This window comes from Lynx rufus, unplaced genomic scaffold (assembly GCF_022079265.1).
Source record: "Lynx rufus isolate CCGP_SWC_20201006 ecotype Redwood Valley unplaced genomic scaffold, mLynRuf1.p SCAF_2, whole genome shotgun sequence".
Lineage (NCBI taxonomy): Eukaryota > Metazoa > Chordata > Mammalia > Carnivora > Felidae > Lynx > Lynx rufus.
Window position 1 is genome coordinate 209331019 of NW_025814834.1, and position 19146 is coordinate 209350164.

General features: G+C 55.8%; 1 protein-coding gene across 1 annotated transcript in view; it reads right to left on the reverse strand.

Moving 5' to 3' along the window:
• The window catches only part of IGSF21 (immunoglobin superfamily member 21), a 239462-nt gene that overhangs the window by 2845 nt on the left and 217471 nt on the right, over window positions 1-19146 (reverse strand). The window contains exons 5-6 of the mRNA XM_047082457.1: window positions 9232-9347; window positions 6067-6541 (exon numbers count right to left, since the gene is read on the reverse strand). Of these exons, the coding sequence (XP_046938413.1) occupies window positions 6067-6541; window positions 9232-9347 (591 nt within the window). The remainder of the gene's footprint in view (window positions 1-6066; window positions 6542-9231; window positions 9348-19146) is intronic.

Below are 19146 nucleotides of genomic sequence, written 5' to 3' on the forward strand. Positions count from 1 at the left end.
GGGTTCCGGGGGGGGGAAGGAGGGGCCAGGGCCTGTGGGCACTGAGGCCGAAGGTCAGGGGGCATGGGGGAGAGGCCTCCCCAGCTGGAGGGAGGCCTCAAGGCTTTGGTTAGAGCGCCACACCCCGTGCCTTCTCTGCGAACATCTTCCGGGGGTGACGGCAGGAGAAAAGCTGTGTCCCAGGCCCTGGGGCTGGCCTGGGCTCTCCCCGACCCACCCCTGCCTCCTCCCCAACCTCTCCCTCCCCGCTCAGCTCTCCAAGTGGAAATCAGAGCAGCCCGCAGATGTGGGTGGTCCCCCTGGCACTGCGAAGTTCATTCTCTGAGAAGGAAACGAAAGGACTATTAATTAAACCACGAGCCAGGCGTCTGAAGTGCCACGTGGGGCTGAGGGACGCACGGGTGGGAGGAGTGGGGGCGCGGGGAGGGCTTCCGGGGCCGCCTCCGCCAGCCAGCGCCAGACGGGAGGGAGGCTGGGGCGGATTCCGGTCTAGCGTGCGTGGCCTTGGTTGGGTCACTGCACGGGGCTTTCCCCAGGTGCACGATGGGAACAATGAGAACAGCCCCGCCTGCCGGGCCCCCTGCCACCCCCCACCCATCCCCCCCAGTGCTAGCGGTCGCCCCTTCCAGCGGAGGCCTGGGCCTAGCGAGTGAGGTGGGAGGAAACCTCACATGCTCTAGACTCCCTGTTAGGCCTATCGCCCCATCCTCAGGGTGCTTATGAGGCAGGGTTGCATGAAACCCATTTTGCAGGCCATACACCTGGCCCTCTGGAGGGCTGCAGCTTGCCGGAGGCCGCACAGCAAGGAAGTGATGGGAGCAGGGCTCGATGGGTCTTCCGAGGGAGGCCCCGAGGCCAGGGCTGGTGGGGAGGGAGGGGTGCTGTCTTTCACTCGGGCAGCCAGACTCTCTCCGTGGCTGCCTGAGCTGCAGGTTCCCAGAGGCTCCTGTGTGGAGCTGGCCCTGGGGGACGAAGGGGGGCAGGTGAGGGGTCTGTCCTGCCCTCACTCTGAGCGCCATCCTGGCAGCTGCTGACCAACCAGCACCTTGGCGGAAGATCCCACCCCCGCTCCTGTCACTGCTGCTTCCGATGCTGCTTCCGCAAGCCAGGCCAGCTGCTGTCACCCTCCCCACTCACACCCCTACCGAGAGCCACCAGCAGCTCCTGGCAGTCAAATTCTGCCTCCCCAACCCCCACCTGCTCCTAGAACACAGCACTGAGAGTCTCCAAAAGGAATGTTCTGAGCCCCTGGGCTTTCCCTGCCCTCCACCGCTGGATACACAGAAAGAGTGGGGGTCCAGAGACCCAGGATTGGGGCCTAGCCTTCTGCTCTCTGACAGCATGACTTGGATGTATCAGTTCAACTTTGCTGGGCCTCAGTCTCCTTACCTGTAAGTGGGGGACAATAGGTTAGTACACTTTTTGAGGAGTTACTCTGAAAATGATAATGGAGGACAGATGGGAGGCTATAACGTGAAATGGAAAGTGGTGTGCGTCTGTCTAGGGGAGTATAAACAATCCTGATGATATAAGCTGCCCTGAAGATTCTCTCCTGAAGATTCCACTGCAAGAACAGCCTTGTGAAAGCTCATGGAAAAGCTCCTCTAGGTTTCCCCCAGGAATTCTGGGTGTTCACTAAAACCATCCATCCATCTGCCCATCCATCCACCCATCCATCCACCCATCCACCCATCCACCCATTCACCCATCTATCCATCCATTCATCCATCCACCCATCCACCCACCCATCCATCTGTTCACCTTTCTGTCCATCTGTTCACCTTTCTGTCCATCTATCCACCTGTTCTTCCATCCATCCATCCATCCATCCATCCATCCATCCATCCAATTAATCCATCTATCCATCCATCCATCCACCTACCCACCCACCCATCCATCTGTTCACCTTTCTGTCCATCTTCCACCTGTTCTTCCATCCATTCATCCATCCATCCATCCATCCATCCAACCATCCATCCATCCATCCACCCTTCTGTCCATCTATCCATCTGTTCTTCCTTCCATCCACGCATCCATCCATCCACCCACTCACCCATGCATCCATCCATCCACCCACCTGCCCACTCATCCATCCATCCATCCATCCATCCATCCATCCATCTGCCCACCCGCCCACTCATCCATCCATCCACCCACCCACCCACCCACTCATTTATCTGCTCTATACATCTAGTTATTTGTGGCTCACCTAAACTGTGCCGATTACTGTGCAGGGCAATGCTGGGGCTATAACAATGAATATAACAGTAGCTGATATTTACTGAGTGCTTACTCTGTCTGTCACTATGCTAAGCACTGGATATGTACTGCCTTATTTAATCTTCACAACAATCCAGTAAAGTAGGACTTAATTCTTAGACAGGTGCTTACTGAGTAATATGTTAGGGATCATTCTGAGCCTTGTACCATGTGAACGAGGCAGGTAGAGACCCTGCCCACACGGAATTTAAATTCCAGTGGGAGATCCAGGGAATTAGGAAACACGTAATGTACCTGCAGGTTGAGCGAAATGTGACACCAGAGAATAAAGTGAGATAAGCAGCTGATGGGGCCAGGAGGAAGAGGCTGTTTGAGATACGGTGTTCAAGGAAGGACTTTCTGAGTAGAAGATCTGAACAGGGGCCTTAGGGACAGAGGGCTTAAGAATATCTGGGGCAAGATCATTCTAGGCAGAAAGGAAAGCCGGTGCAAAGTCCGTGGTGGGCCCGAGCTGGGTGCATTCACAGAAGAGTTAAGAGGACCCCGTGGCTGGAGCGGACAGAGCAGAGGGGGGTAATGTACGGACATCACTGGGATTTGGTTTTAAATATAATGGCAGTTGTGCAGGGAAATGCACTCTTCTGAACACAACTTAGCGAATCCTAATGCGAACACCTGTGTAGCCACCGTCCCAATCAAACTCTAGAACACCCCCATCCCTCCGGAAGGTTCCTTTATGCCTCCTTCCACCTCCCCCCACCCCCCATAGGTACACGCTGTTCTGACTTCTCTCACTGGAGAGTTTTGGTAAATGTTCTAGAAGTTTACCGTATAAACGGAATCCCGCAGTGTGTACTCTGTGCCGTCTGGCGTATTGCACACGGTATCATGTTTTCTGAGCTCTGTCCACGTGGTTGCGACTAACAGGAGTTCATCTGTATTGATGAGAAGTAGCTCATCGTAGGACGATAGCACGGTTTTGTTCTCCCACCTTCCCAATTACGGACATTCGGGTTCCTTACAGTTTTTATTGTCGTTGTTGTGAACATTCACCTCCAAACGTTTGTGGACATAATGTTTCCATTTGTCTTGGGTAAACACTTAGGAGTGAAATTACTAGGTCATAAAGTAAGGATGTTTTCATCTGGGAAAGCAAGTGCTAATCGTCTAACATGGTGGCACTGGTTATGCTCGCACCGGTGACGCACGAAGGTTCTGATGGTTCCACATCCTTGTTGGCATTTGACATTACCCGTTCTTTCAACGTTAGCCGTTCTATTGCTTGTGCGGTGGTACCCCACTGAGGTCCTAGTCTTCATTTTCCCGATGACTAATGATATTATAAACCTTTTCATATGCTTATGGGCCATTCGGACGTATTCTTTCTTTCTTCTTCTTCTTTTTAATGGAGTTGTCTTACCATTCGTGATCTGTAGTAGTTCTTTATATATTCTAGATACAAATCCTTTGTCATAAATCTGTAGGGAGAGTATTTCTTCTCAGCTTCTATATATATTCCTGAAGGTGCCTTCTTATGAGCAGAAGCTTTGGATTCTGACTCAGTCTCATTTACCAGTGTTCAATTTTTCATTTGGTGCCTTTTGTGACCTTTGGAAAAACTCCTGGTCTACCTCGACGTCACAAAGCCAGATTCCTATGTGTCGCTTTAGAAGCTTTATGATGTTGGATTTCACATTTAGGCCTGTGACTCATCTCAAATTAATTCTTGTGTGTGCGTGAGATAGGGGACTGGGGTCATTTTGCCCTTAAGCGTCTCTGGTTGTTCAAGGCTGTCTGTTAAAACAACTTCTCCTTCCCCATTCAACAGCCTTGGGGCCTTCATCAAAAATCAAGATGGACTCTCTCTCTCTCTGGGTTCTATTTCTGAATTCTATCTGTTTGGTCCATCTGTTCGTCTACCATTGGAAGGGCTGGGGTGGGTATGTATGTGTGTCACGATCTGATTTATATCTTAAGCCGATCAATCAGCACGGAAGAGCAGAATGGATGAGGGTGGGAGCGGAAAGACCAGCCTGGAGGCTGCGAAATCCAGGTGGGAACTGGGTGGTCGGAGAGGAAACCACCAGAAGCCGCAGATGTGGGGGCAGGTTCTTGAGGTTGGCTTAGACGCGGAGCATGGGAAAAGAGCGGGAAAAGCAAGCGACTCTGAGGGTTCAGGCTCCGCCAATGGGAAAAACGTAGTTGCCATCTACTGAGATGGGTTCTAGGACCACCAGGCATCCGTCTTCTTGTGGGGAGTAGTGTCTGAGCTGGGGGAGGACATCCCGGCAGAGGAAACAGCAGAGATCGTGGGGAGGCTCTGGTCCGCCCTGGCCTGACCTTCAAAGTCCTGATCAGATGATTGGATTCTGTGTCCCGAGGTCACCTGCCCATCCTACTGTCTCCCCGCCGTGGCCAGAGAGCAGGGTGTCCTCCACTCACCCTCGCCCCGCCCCCCAGCTCATAGCACTCTCCCCTGGCCACAGCCCCAGCAGATGGCACAGTGGTGAAGAATGTGGGCCTGGGGCCGGACCTGGCTGGCGGACCTAAGGAGAGTTACTCCAAGCCTGGCTGGCTCCCCTCACTTGTGAAACGGGAATAATGACAGCGTCTCTCCCTGCCCCATAAGCTCACTGCACCTGTGCCAGGAGAACTTGTAGGCAAGGGAGCCTGGCTCCTGATATTTATGAGCTTACAATTATTCTCTCCATTCAACAGGTCAGAAAACTGAGGCCCGGGGACCTGAGGCCGAGATCACACCAACAGACGGCAGCCAAGGTTGGATGGGAAGCCAGCCCGGGGGTCTGTGTCATCCCCCCGATTTGGCACCTGCGTCTTGGCAGCCTTGCAGCGTCCCCCGCTTCCCGCTTCCCCCGGGGGTGCACACACGTGACCGCGCATGCCCACTGTCTGCGAAGGGGCCTTGCCCTTGCTCCGATGGGGGGGGCGGTGGGGTGCACGCCAGCACGGCTCCGGTCAAGGGAACCAGCTGTGATCAGGGACCGGGCAGGCGAGTCCTTAATCTGGCTTGGGGTGCGGGAGGGCAAGGGGGTGGGGCAGGCCAGGGGCAGCACCCCCTCATCACTGCGATGTGAGCTGTGAGCTGCACACTCACTTTTCCAGCTGCTCTCAAGTCTTTGTCTGGTCTTTCCCCGTGTCGGTAGGGGTGGGGCAGGGCACCATCCCAGGGAAGCCGAGCTTTGCTTGGGCAAAAGGGGCAGGGGACGGCTTTCCTGGGGGAAAAAGCGAAGGGGTGAGGCTGCTCTGCCTCCCAGCCCGGAGCAGATGGCTTCCTGAGGTTCACATTCGCCAAAGGACAGTGGAAAGCGCGGGGGTCCGGAGAGGGTGGTAGGGGCAGGCTGCGGGTTGATGAGGTCCCAGCGCCTAGCACAGGGCCGGGCAGTAGGGGGAGCTCGTGAGGTCTCCAAGGAATGACACGCGAAAGTGCTCGGGGGCAGCTGCCCGAGACCACGGATGTGGCACAGTGAGAGGCTAAGAGCGAGGCTCTGGGGCCATAGTGTCCACCTTTGAACCCTCCTCTGCTTAATTACTCAGCAAACTTCTCCGACTCACATATTCGCGATACTGACGGACCAAATTCCCCTGATTTCTAGTGTTCCTGACCCCGTCCAGCAAGCTCTCCTGACCTCCCTGTGACCACCCACATTCCCCAGTCCAGCTCAGCAAACCTCCTTAAGAACCCCGGCCCTGATCTCTGGGCCTGCCCCGGACGCCTCCGTGCCCCACCCCTCCCCACGTCCGAGGTGGCCGGCGACCCAAGGACCCAAGGCTCCCCGCCCCCCAGCTCTGCAGGGTCCCCGCAGAGCGGCACCCACCAAGTCTTACCCAGCGTGACCTCTGCCTGCATGGGCATCGACAGCGCTGGGTGCTTGACCTCACAGCTGAAGAGGGCCTCGTTGTCGATCTGTGGGTTGAGCGTCCAGGTGAGCAAGGCACGGACCTCCACGGTGCCGTCACTGCCCGGGGTGTGGCTGTGGCGCAGGAAGTAGATGGGCTCGGCGCTGTGGACCCAGCGCGGGAACTCGCGGCTCACCACCGTCTCTGGGACGTTCTCGGTGGTCGGCTGGAGGAGGACGCCGGGGTCCGGGGTCAGGCTGCGGGCGGGGCGCTCTGTGTAGGGGCGCCCGCCCCGGTTCTCGGCGTCCAGCAGAGACAGCGACCTCTGCATCTTGGTGTCATCTAGGTCACGGTGCAGGAGGCTGCGGAAAGGCCTGCTGTCCTGGAAGGGGCCAGAGCTTGCCTCCAGCGGCTCCGTCAGGGGCACGGCATCGATGGGTTCGCCATCGCGTTTGAAATAAACCTGAAATTACAAGGAGGGTGCGGGAAGCATTTCATGACCGACGGTGGGACCTCAGAGGACCTGGCCACAGAATGCCCGTTCTTCCAAGGCCGCCTCCTCCTTCCGGATGGACTCTCCCTCATTCCTTTCCCTCCAGCACCCCAAGTACTCTGAGCCAGCTCAGGTCGAGGGGGACACACAGAGCTCCTAGTGGCAGAGGCCAAGCCCACCTCCGTCCTTACCAGCAGGTGAGCCTCTTGGAGCCCCAGTTTCCTTACCTGTAAAGGGGAGTAAGGACAGCTGCTCTGGGGGCTGTCGGATGCTTCAGTGAAACAATGTACTGAAACAGGGGCCCAGGGCGCAGCCCCAGCAGCCACCTGGGCTGCGAGGGAGAGGTCTGTGCCCACCTGGGGACAGCATTTGGACGAGGGAGAAGGTAGGAAGGCGCCTGAGAGGAAGTGAGCCATCCGAAGAAGAATGACGAGGAAGGGATCTCCGTGGGCGCGTTTTGGAGGTTTGCAACCAGAAGGAAGGAAACAGGTGCATGTGTGGGAGAGAGCGAGGTGTGGGGATGGGGTGAAAGCAAACATCTTCTCGCTTTCTCTAATGGGGAACCCAAGTTTTGAGAGACGGCATTTAATTTAATTTGCTGTCTTTTATGTTGGTACGTGTGCCCAGAGGCCTGTGGGGATTGGGTGTATTTTTTAATAAATCAGGTAAATAAATCGATGGGAGACAGGGAGAGAGGAGGGCAGGAAGCAGCTTTCCCAGGATGCTGGTGCAGGTGAGGGGAGGGAGGAGGATGTGGGGGAGGAGAGGAGGGGGGCTGCGGGAAAGGGGAAGGGAGAGGAGGGGGGGATGAAATGTGGGACCCGGAGAATCTGTCAAGAGTTTACAGCTCCAGCGAAGGATCTCATATGCACATAATAGCCTGCTTTGGGTTTTTCTTTCTTTCTTTCGTTTTCTTTTGAAAAGTGCTTCAAAAGCAGGTTTGTAATTTATACCAAAGAATTCTTTTAAGTTCTGATGTCCCAGGCAAATGTAAGATGCCTGGAATGCGGGGAATTAAGGATCTTGTGTGTGTGTGTGTGTGTGTGTGTAGAGAGAGAGAGAGAAATGTCTTTTACATCTATATGCAACTATATATATGTGTATATGAATACTGAACATTTTATTGCCATATCTTAAATGGCAGGAGCAGGCAGGGGTGGGGGTGGGGAGTCTTCTTGCAGCCCCAGGGCCGTGGGGAGACTTTCTTTGTGTGTGTCCTCTGGGAAAGAAGTTGTTCTTTGGAGAAAAAGACCAGCTTGTCTGATTTTAGAGAGGCCAGACCTCTTTATGGGCTCCAAAGGGGGAAACTTGGGGACCATTTCCTGCTCTCACCAATCGCTGGGGTTGAAGTTGCCTTTTTATCTATCTGTCTCCTTGGGGCCATGAGGTATGGGTGCAGGGAGATGGGCCTTACCAAAGCCTTATTTAAGCACCCCTGTCTACTGCCCCACCTGTGTCTCTGCACACCTGCTTACTGCCCCACTTGTACCTATGCAACCTTGCTTACGGCCCCACCTGCGCCTGTGTGCACCTGGCCACTGCCCTGTATTGGGTTTCTCTGCACCTGTTTACTGCCCTGCCCTGAGAAGCTGGGTCTATCTAGGTCTAGATCCTGGGGTGAGACTGGCCTGGGTCTCCAGGTAACCCCACTGCATCACGCCTATGAGACAGAGTCTGGAATTCATTGTCTCCCACCTTGAACTCTAACCCTACCTATCCTCCGCTCGAGCCCAGCCCCTCACGAATCCTAGTGATACCTGAGACTCACAGTGTCAAGTGTATTATACAATTCTCTTGGAGGGAGCCTTCACAGCACGTAGCGCGTGGATTCTCAATATGGGTTCAGGGAATCAAGGGTTCCACACAGGTGCTTCAGGGCTCCGTAAGGGCAACCTGACCTTCCTTCACTCTTACATGTCTTACACGTGGGGCTGCGTGTATTTCATTTGGACCAAAGAGGTCCTGGTGCTCCTAAAAAAAAGCTGAAAATGTTAATGTTGTCCACTCCCTAAGCCTCTTTGCAGAAACTGGGAAGCAGAGGGGAATCTTTCTGCTTAAGGCAGGGCAGGGGCTAGAACCCAGTTCTCTCTGTTAGCGCCCCCACCGCTTGAAGTGGCCATGACGATAATGCATGGGCTGGGCTGGCGGACCTCAAAGCAGTTAGGGTGGGTCGGAGTTGGTCCAAACAGGAATTCTCTCTCTTACCTTCCTTCCGGCCTTCCTCCCTTCCCTCCCTCCACAGTGGAATTGGAGCTGGAGGGCATGAGCTTGAGTCCCACGTCCGTCAAGAACATTGTAGGTGACTCTGGACCCGTCCCTTCCCCTCTCTGGGCCTCATTTGTCCCCATTCTGTCCGATAAGTGGGGCAGGGCTCTGTTTGATGCTGGGCTTCCCTAAGGACCCACTGTGCAGTTCTGGGACCCCAGGGTCCGGAAAAAGTGGGGTTCTGTGCTGGGATCTTGGGAGCAAAGCAGACACCTGGGTGGGTCAGATGAGTAGATGGGGTCAGACCAAGGCAGATGGCTCAAGGCAGGGGCTCCCACCCTCTCCCCTTTATTCTGCAAAGTGGATGCCACGGTGACATCTGCAGCTGGACAAGTCACAGGGCAGGGTGGCCCGGCAGGGACGGAGGAGGAGCTGGGCACTCCAGAGGTACTCACCATGGGCGCTGGTTTCCCTCCGGACACAATGCAGACCAGCGTGAAGTTCTGGGCTTGGTAGCGGCTGAAGGGGGCGGGCATGTCTGCGGCCATCACTTCGATGGAGGTGGGGGGAGCTACCCAAGAGGGAAGGACAGCGAAACAAAGGTTTAGTGGAAGATTCAGGAAGAGATCCCCTGAGATGGGCCAGGTCCCGTGCTGGGTGCGGGGAGCAGGAAGGGGAGGAGGGTTGCATGACTCCAGGTGGTGTTACTGGCACCAACCGCAGTCGGGACGATGTCCCTGCCGGGCACACAGACAAGGGCTTGGCCTCAAGGGGCCTACAGCCTGCTGGGAAGAAGGGCATGAATCAAGGGACCATACAGTTAAACGTGGGAAGTGCATCAGGTGCCGGGAGGTGTAACAGGAGGAAAGGGGCCCCTGCCCAAGTCTGAGCAAGTTCTGTGACCCGAGGAAGCAACCCGAGATAAAGGACAAGTGTGGCAGTTGGAGGGAACAGCATATGCGGAGGGCTGGAGCATGTCAGCCCGGGGCAGGTGGCAGGGGGAGGGCAAGGAGCTGGGGATGGGGGTGGAGGGGCCCTGGGAAGTGTGCGGGGTGCAAAGCAGAGCCGCTGACGGTAGGTTACCGCTTGCAGTGGTGCGCTAGGGCCGGTTCCTAGCAGCGCCTGAGACCCACATGTGCCATTTCCAGGACTGCTCTGGTAGCCTGAAATCGGCCACAGTAGGGAGCTTTATGCCACGGAAACTGGCCACCACCACAAACCAAGGCTTTTTGTGTGTTCTCTTCTCTGCCCCAGCCCCCCGAGAGGGGGTTTCCCAGCACACCACTGGTCATGCGTGTTCTTCTTTGTCTTGAGAGCACTGGGGAGCCATTGAAAGTTTTAAGCAAGAGCAGCGCCACGATCAGGATTGCATTTTGGACGCTGAAAACACACAGTGTGACTCAGGCTAGACGGGCTGTCCATTTAGAGCAGGGTGAGGGCAACAGAGAGTAGGTGGCTTTGAGAGGCATTTAGGGCCAAGAGCTGCCTCTTTCCTTTCTTTCTGGAAGTTGGTGTAGTTTGGCTGGTCCCGCCTCCCACTGGCTCACTCTGCTCAGCAATCACTGGCTGGTGTGACAAAGCCAGGGCTCCTGGGTGGGCACTGTGGGGTAGTGGAAAGGACACCCGTGGAGCCATTGGTAACCTCTGGATCCAAATCTCAGCCAGGTCGCCAAACCTCCACGTCCTGGGGCAAGTTACCAAAGCTCTGAGCCTCAGTTCCCCAATCTGCTAAATGGGAGTAAAACTTGGCAGATGGATGTGAAGGAGGGGCCAGCTCCTAGGTGTGAAAGGGCTTAGCACATGGTAGGAAGCTACTATTCTTTTTTATTCTTTTTTATTTTTTTTAATATTTATTTTTGAGAGAGAGAGAGAGAGAGAGAGAGAAAGGGAGAGAGCAGGGGAGGGGTAGAGAGAGAGGGAGACACAGAATCCAAAGCAGGCTCCAGGCTCTGAGCTGTCAGCACAGAGCCCTACGTGGGGCTCGAACTCATGAACCACATTCACGTCCGGAGCCGAAAGAGGACGCTTAACCGACTGAACCACCCAGGCGCCCCAGGAATCTGCTATTCTTCGGATTCACACTATTATTTCCGCAGTCCCTTTGCATTCAGGAGGACAGGAGCCAGGATCTGAGGACTTCACTTGGGAAGGGCTGTCCATTTTGGCTTACCCAGCCTGGGGTCAAGCGCGGCGGGGGAAACGGAGAGGATGAAGAGCCGGGGCCTTTCCTTCCTGCAGGGGGTTTTCACTCCAGGTAAGTTTAATTAAGCTCAACGAACATTTCCTGACACCTACTAGGTGCCGGGCACGGTGCCAGGCGCCCGGTGATAAAACAGAGAAGCTCACAGGCTGGGGGGCGGGGGTGACAGCCGCCTGGCCACTCTATTTTGAGGTCTGGTGAAAGGAAGCCAGGTATGAGCCATTCATTCATTCGCGCAGCCACCACGCGCTGTGCAATTGGCAAGGGAAGCGGCATGAACAGGAAACAATGGGAAAACAACAGATGCAGAATCGTAATGAAGTGTAAGATTGTATAAAGCAGGTGGTAAGTCGGGTAGGAATTCCGCGAGGGGAAACATACACGGCGCGCTTCAATTACCCAGAAGTCCCAGGTTCTGCCGTGAACTTACTCTGAGACTCCAGTGAAACACCTGGGGCCCCCCAGCAAGAACCCACGATGCAAGTGCCCTCAGCCTGGCCGAACGCAGGCAATCCTCCCCATCAGTCCACGAGGTGGGTGTGTTTACTCCCATTTTACAGATGGGAAACTGAAGAGGTGCGGGAGGCCGTCCCCGGGGTTCACAGAGTCAGGATCTGAACCTGAGCGCCCCGACTCCAGAGCCCCAGCTCTGACAAGAGGCTGCGCCTCCGTGGTCTTTGGAAAGAAGAAAAGAGCTCGTTTCTGTGGGTGCCTTTAGCCCCGCGTGGACACGTTTGAGCCACGGGGAACCCTCACGGACGCCTTGTGACCCAGATCCCTTGGGAGCTCTCCTGTGGGTGGCTCTACTTAACTCGGCTACCCCGGAGATGAAGGGACCACGCCAATCCGAGCTTTGGCGTAAAACTCGGGCACCGCTCGTGGTCGTGTGCACGGATGTAAGTATACCCTCCAAGAATCCGACAGGCTCAGAAATGGCACGAGGCACCTTCGATATCTCTCATCCTTTCTCACTTTCATTGAGACCCTTAGAACCTTCCTTGATTGGGCTGCTCTGGGTAGCAGAGATGATTCTTACAAGATGCCTGGGGTGGGGGTGGGGGGAAGTCTAGCAGTTTTCATTATTATTTGCATCGCTATTATAAGGAGGTAGGACAGGACAGTGGTTAAAAGTGTGGGCTGTAAATCAGCCTACCTAGAGTTCAAAGACCAGCTGTCCCACCTACAGGCTGTGTGACCTTGGGCAAGTTACCTAACCTCTCTGAACCTCAGTTTCCGCCTCCACAAAAGGGGATTACAGGGTACCTGTGATGATTCAGTGACATAGTACCTGAAAGGCGTTTTGAAAATGCACCCTGTACGTGTCATCGGCACTTATTAGCAGGATTCATTACTAACATTCTTTCTGGAGGCTCCCTGCTACTGGGCAGGAGAATGAAAGGTCTCTGCCTTCGGGGGCATTCACAGGTAAGTGAGAAGCCCAGAAGATGCCACCGGGCACCTTCCAAAGCAGGAGTCACTCACCCCATGTGGCTGTTGTGCACTCGAAAGGCGTTTTTGAGTTCCTGTGTGCTGTCAGCATAAAATACCCACTGAAGTTCGAAAGCCATTTTAAAAAGAATGTCAAAGGTATCACTAATATTTTATAGCAGTTATCTGTTGAAGCTATATTTGGGCTCTACTGGACTTCATATATTATTAAAATTAATTCACCTTGCAACGCTTTTCTCAATGTGGTGATTGGAAAACTTATAATTACATATGGGACTTGCATGGGGTCTCTGTTGGACAACACTGGTCGAGACCTTCCATTTTACAGGTAAGCAAACTGAGGTCAGAGAGGGGGGAATTTGCCTACAGTCACACTGTAAGTCCGTTGGCAAAGCCCAGACTGGCACCCAGCACTTCCAAAGCCTGGCCAGGGTTCTCTGCAGAGCATGGGCGCCCCTGTCCCCAATCACACGCACGCGCGCCCACACACACGCACCTTCGTGCGTGCCCACATCCCCATTCCAGAGATCTGCACCCGCGTCACGCACGCTGCCCACGCAGACCCTGATTGGGAGACGTGTCCCTGTCCCTCGTTATGTTTCCGAGCAGGTGTTAGCAATGTGTACAGTTAATCAAGCTCCTAAGACAATAACAGATTTCGGTTGTACGGCCGATGACACAGCAGAGCTGTAATAACTGTGGACGCTTATTTCTGCCTCCATCCCTTCCCAGACCCCAACGCCATCCCCACGCTCATCCCCACACCTGTCCCTCTTACAATCTCTGGCCGAGGTCACAGCAAGCAGCCCCCTATGTGCCCCCTGGGATTGGCCCCGCGACCCCGGGAGCAATTGTCCAGCCAAAGGCAGATGGCCAGCGGCGGCCCAAGCATAACTTCCATGCAGCTTCCTGGACAGGAACAATCCCGAGGTCCAAGCTGGGCTCTGGAATCAGCACGATAAAGCAGGCCACCTGACTGTGACCCACGTGGCATAGAATGGCAAAGAATCCACCAAGACCCCTGGCTCAGCAGTCTCTCCCCCGACTCTTCCGGGCCAGGGTCCCGTGCACCCACCAGGAGTGTCTCATTCCTGTGGATCTGAGGGTGCGTCTTCAGAGGTGTCTGTGCCGAGGCAGGGCTCTCCCGGGGGGCGGGAAGCACCCACCTGCACCGTTTACCTGAAAGGACCGTCCTCAGGTGAAGAGACACCGAGCAGGTGTGTTTGCATCGGATGCATGGCTGCGGTCACGGCAGTAAGAGCCCGGATATGGGCGGAGCTTCAGGATTTCCAAGCCACTTCCGGACACATTAGCGCACAGCCGGCCCTGGGCAGTAGGAAGACCCCGCCCCCCAACCCCGCCGGGCTCTACACGTCCATGGTCACACAAAGACCACCACCACCAAACGCCCCCGGATCCCCTGTCCCCAAGTCCAGCCGGTCAACGTCTCAGTTTTGTCTGACTTCTTTGTCTTAAGCAGAGAGGGTTGCTGCTGGAAGTTTCTTGGACCCATTTTGTCCAGCATCGGGACAGGTAAAGTGTGCCTGCCCGTCCGTCTCAGCGGCCGCCACAGCCAACTTCTGTTGCCTCTGTCCCACGGCCATCCAGGGATGCCGTTATTTTCTCCTTCACAGTTAACATCGACACAGTGAGGTAATGGTCGGGTGATCAGTTTTATGAAATTAACTCTGAAATATTGCCTGTCTTTATCTTGAAAGCAGAACTTTGTTTTGGTCATCGTAACTCACTTTGAAGATAATGCGATCGTTCGCTGCTCTGTAAATCGTCTGGTGGCCTTTGAAATTCGGGAACACAAACCTGTCCTCATACAAACCCCAGCAGGCCCGTGTCTAACTGCATCTCCTAGAGTCCGGTTCTCTCCCCGCCCGTGGGGTCCTCTCCACCGCCTGCCGGGGTCCCGGCTCCAAGAGAGCCACACCGCGGTTCCGGTGCAGGCCCTGCTTGCTACCAACATCACATGGGACCAGGGGCAAGTCGGCTGACCCACCGGGTCTCAGTCTTCCCATCTATAAAATGGGCTCAATAAAACACACCCTGCCAACGTTTCTGCTTCCAGGATTTTTGAGAGGAGGAGCAAATGAGGAAATGGACACAAACCTTCTATAAGCTGCACGGACAGAAAGGGACTATTTATATTACCCCTTTGCCCACGCCCCTTCCTGGGCTGAGGGAGTTTCTTTCTCTTCCAGGAGTGACCCTTGTCTGGGGGAGGGATAATCTGTCCTGTTCTCTGGGTACCGCTGTGTGACGGTGCTGGGCACATTCCTGCTCTGAATGTCATTTATCATGGGGTGGTAATCAATTAGACGTGGGGAGGGGTGGGGGGGGAAGAGAAGTTCAAAATTATATTATTTGCAAAAAATCCATTCTTTTCTCTCAGCATGCCTGCTCTATTGACTGCCTTCCCTTCAATCAGCAACCAGTCATTATACCGAATTGCAAGGAAAAAGAAAGCCACCCTCTTAATATATAAAAGTGTCCATGCGTGAATACAAATGTCCCTCCACGTTCCCCGTTTTTAATTTCTTCCTTTTTTGGGAGGGGGGGGTCTCCCATCACAGTGTCTTTCCATCCTCTCCACCGGTCTCTCCGGCTTCTACAAGACGCTGCTCGAAGGAGCACCTCCTCCAGGCAGCCACCCTGCTCCACACCGAGCTGCCCAAGGTTCCTTCTGCAGCTGGCTCACCTCCTCCGTGCCCTGCACAAAGCGATCCTTCTGCTGGTTAACTCTGCCTCATCCTTTAGGGCTGGCCTTAGGGACTGCCTCCCTCGGCAGCCTTCTAGGACCCTGCCAGACTCGGTCAGGGCTTATCCTCTGGGTTCCTGGAGTGTTGTACAGCTGTCGTTCTCACAGGTGCCTGTCATCCTGTCCCGGGTCCACGTCTGTTTCTCCAGGAGACTGTGCTCCCGGACGTCTGCAACTTCGTCTTTTGCCCACCTAACCTCAGAGCTGGCGCAGGCCTGCCGCACAGGAGTTCAAGTTCAATTCTTGTTTTGTTTGTTCCTTCCCTCCTTCCTTCATTTCTCCCGGCCCAGGCAAGCACACAGCCCGTTTGCAGAAGGGATCCCTCGAGACCCTGGAATGCTGTGGGCCCTGCCTTGCTTTGACCAAGGCCACCTTCCCCAACGCCATGCTCTGAACACACTGAGAATTTGGGGGGAGGTCCGTGAACACCCTAAGCTCCTTCTAACCCCAAGGCCTCTGCATCTGACACCCCCACTAGAATGCAAGCACCATGAGGGCAGGGACGCTTCTTATCTATGGTCACATCTCAAGGTCACATCCCGAGGGCCGGACACACAAGGATTTTCTCAGTAGTTATTGGTCAAACGAATGAGTCGGGGGGAGGGACCCAAGGGTCGTGCCCCCCCATCCCTGCCCCATTTGGAAGGGCTGAAGTCTCTGGCCCCGCCCAAGGCCCTCCCTCCTAGCAGGAACCCAAGAAGGAGGGAGACCCCACCAGTGGGCGGGGGCCTCCAGCAGGAAAAGAGAGGAGAAAAGCACAACTCTTTGGTTTATGGGAAAATTAAATCTCGAACTGAGGAGTAATAGCAGCCCAGGGAAAAAAAGGCCTGACAAAAAGCCCCCGAATGGAGCCACCATCAGCGACGACTCAGACAAACGCCGCGTCTGTGCTTCTAGGGGCGACAGCTGTTCAGCCGAGCCCACCACCCCCTCCAACTTGACACTGGGTAGAAACCCACGCGCCGATGCCATCGACGGATGGGGACCTGGGTCTAGGGCGTTGCCAGTGTGGGTGGGCCCTGCCCGGGACCCTCCCTGCCCCGGGGGTGGGGGCCCTTCTGAGCGGATGGGGTCACCAGGGGACTTCTGGTGGCCGCGGGCATAATCCGTCCCCCCGCCCCCAGGCCTCCCCCCTCCGCGGGAGCTGGCTGGCAGCATCGGTTCACCTGCCTCGGCCCTCCCCTGCCAGCTGTTGTGGTTTCGCAGTGGCGGAAGATAAAATTAACAACCCCAACTGGAGGCTCTGGCTGACTGCTCTGGGGGAAGCAGGGGGGTGCCGGAGGAGGGGGGGGGGGCGCAGCCTGTGAGGCGGAGAATCGGTGGGGCTGGGACAAGCAGGACCCAACTCGGGTTACTGCTGACGGAGAAATAAAATCCCGCATGCACGCGCACGCACGTGCACGCGCACGCACACGCTCCGACACACTCGAAGGGGCGGCGGGGACGCCAGGTGCAGAATCGTAGACGACGCGCTCAACCTGGTCGCCGTCACAGTGTGTTCCCCGGACCAGCCTTACCTGGAACTTGTAAACTGCCAACCCCCGAGCCCCCTTCCAGACCGGCCGAAACAGAACCCCGGGGGCGGGGTGGGATCCAGGCTTCTGGGTTTTAAGAAGCCTTTCCAGGAGATTCTCATGCGAGCTCAGTGTGAGAACCACTCTTTGACTCTTGTGAGCCCCGGTCTGCTCATCTCTAAGTTAGACTCACTGGGGCCACAATAGGTGCTCGGTGAACAGAGAAAATTATTGCTGGCTGGGACAGCAAGATTCAGGCAGAGTTAGAGAACCTTTATTCGGCTTTTCCTGGACCCAGCAGACAGGGCAAGGGTAGAACTCTCTGCCCTGAGTCAAAGGACCTCAAAACCCCCAAGTCCCACCCCACAAGCAGTTCAACTTCAGGCTCATGCCTTGATTGGCTGCTTGGCAATGTTCCCCGTTTTTTGTTTTTTGTTTTTTTTTTTGATTGGCTTCCTAGGCCACCAGTCCCGTGTGGACCCTCCCCCTGCCTGAGGTCTCCTGGCTGGAGGCAGCCTCTACCCAGCAGCCTGTCTGCAGCCACCGAGCGAGCCGCCGCGCCGTTGTAGTTTATGTGGCAATAGAGCAAATGTGTTCAGGCCCATGATAGGTGCCATTTCTGCAGAGACGAAATCTATGGGGTGTGACATGAATCCGTTTTAAATAGCAGCAAGGCTGGCTATTCGGAGGATGTTTTCAATGTATCCCAGAGGTATATATTACACACATGGGCGATTTCACCAGGTGCCATATTTGCAGCTGTATGAAAAACGCCTGTGGAAGCTTGCAGAAGCCTGGGGAGGCCCTGGCTGGTGGGGAAGCACGTTCGAGATCTGGCCAGGGGCAGTGGCATCCAGCTCAAGTTCTTTCTGCTCAAGTTCAAGTTCAGCCTGCTCTCTACTTTTCTCCCCCACCCCCACGCCCACCGGAGAGCAGTGGGCTAGAGCTTAGAGAACAAGTTTGGAGGAAGCCCCCCCCCGTTTCCCCCAAAAAACCTCTGTCCTTTCCAGCAGAACTGAACCCCCAAGAACCGGGGCCTTTGTGTTCAGGGGCTCAGAACAGGGCTCACCCTTGGCCTTCCCCACCCAGGCCTGGGGCACTTGGCCTGAAGCCACCGCCCTCCTTAGGCACTTGCTAGTTTCCTGGCCTCACCCACAGAGCAAGGGTGACTCTGGAGTCACTGGCCCATGCGGGGTGCTCGTGGGGACTGAAGAACATAGCAGGTGCCACCCCAGCCAAGCTCCCAGCGGGGCCCCAACTCTGCGCCCCGGCCCCAGGCTCTGAGCTGTCAACAGAGCCCGACGCGGGGGCTCGAACTCACAAGCCACAAGATCATAACCTGAGCTGAAGTCGGACGCTTAACCGACTGAGCCACCCGGGCGCCCCAAGGATTGTGTCCTTTTAAAGAGCTGGGTGAGGCAGAGCCATGCTTCATTCCTAACGGGACCAACTCTTGGCTGGGGTGGAGGGGCTCGATTTTGGTGGGGGGGCGTAGGTCTCAGAGATCCAGCACGTGCCACCTCACCAGGGCCCCATGGGCGGGGCCTGGGCCACTTATTCATCTCTGACCCCTCTAACCTCGTCCCTCACCAGGTTCCTTCCCACCTTGGTTCTCTCATCTGTAAAGCGGGGACTGCCATAGTACCTGGTCACAGGTGTTAGTGCCTCGTCACAGTACCTGGGCATCACGGGGCCATCGTGAGGGTGAACCGAGCTCGTGCTTTGCAGCATGCCTGGTACTGGTGAGACCATACCCCCACCGGCCATCATATGTGTGAACAGCAGCCTCTATCGCTGGCCTCGGCCAGTGGCTGGCCTTTGCCTACACCACTCACTCTGGCCACCGGCCTGAGAGGCCCTCACGCTGGGGACACTTGTTCATCCTGCTGACTGGGGGCCCCGGGCGTGGGGGGCACAGGGCAGCCCTCAGCGAGCATGCGATGAGTTGATGTTTGCAGGGGTGACTGGGAGGAGGCTTTGCTCAGTGAGCATCCCCCTGCACCCAGAGTTGAGGGCCCGCGGGGTCCCCAGGCACACAGTGGGTGGGGGTGAGGGGTGGGGAGAGCACTTGACCAACATCTCCACTCACTGGTGGTCACTCTGGGGGCAGGTTCCGTGGTAAATGCTTTAATGCATTAGAGCCTCACCCATCCCAGGAAGTAGGGGTAGTTCTCTCCTTTGACAGACGGAAACGGAGGTTTTCAAAGGCGGTGTGGTCCGCCGCTAGTCGGTCAGCAAGGACCAAGGCTAGCTTTCATACCGCGTCTGGCTTAAGCCCCTCCGCCCAGGCTCACGACCCCGAGTGCACCACCTGGCCCCGCGTCTCACATGCTGCGGGCTGTCTCTCAGGGCATCTGTTTCCTCTGTGAGGCAGTAACGGGGCTGGGCTGGGTCACTGCTGAGGTCTGCGGCTCAGATCTGGGCAGAAGCTACAGCAGGA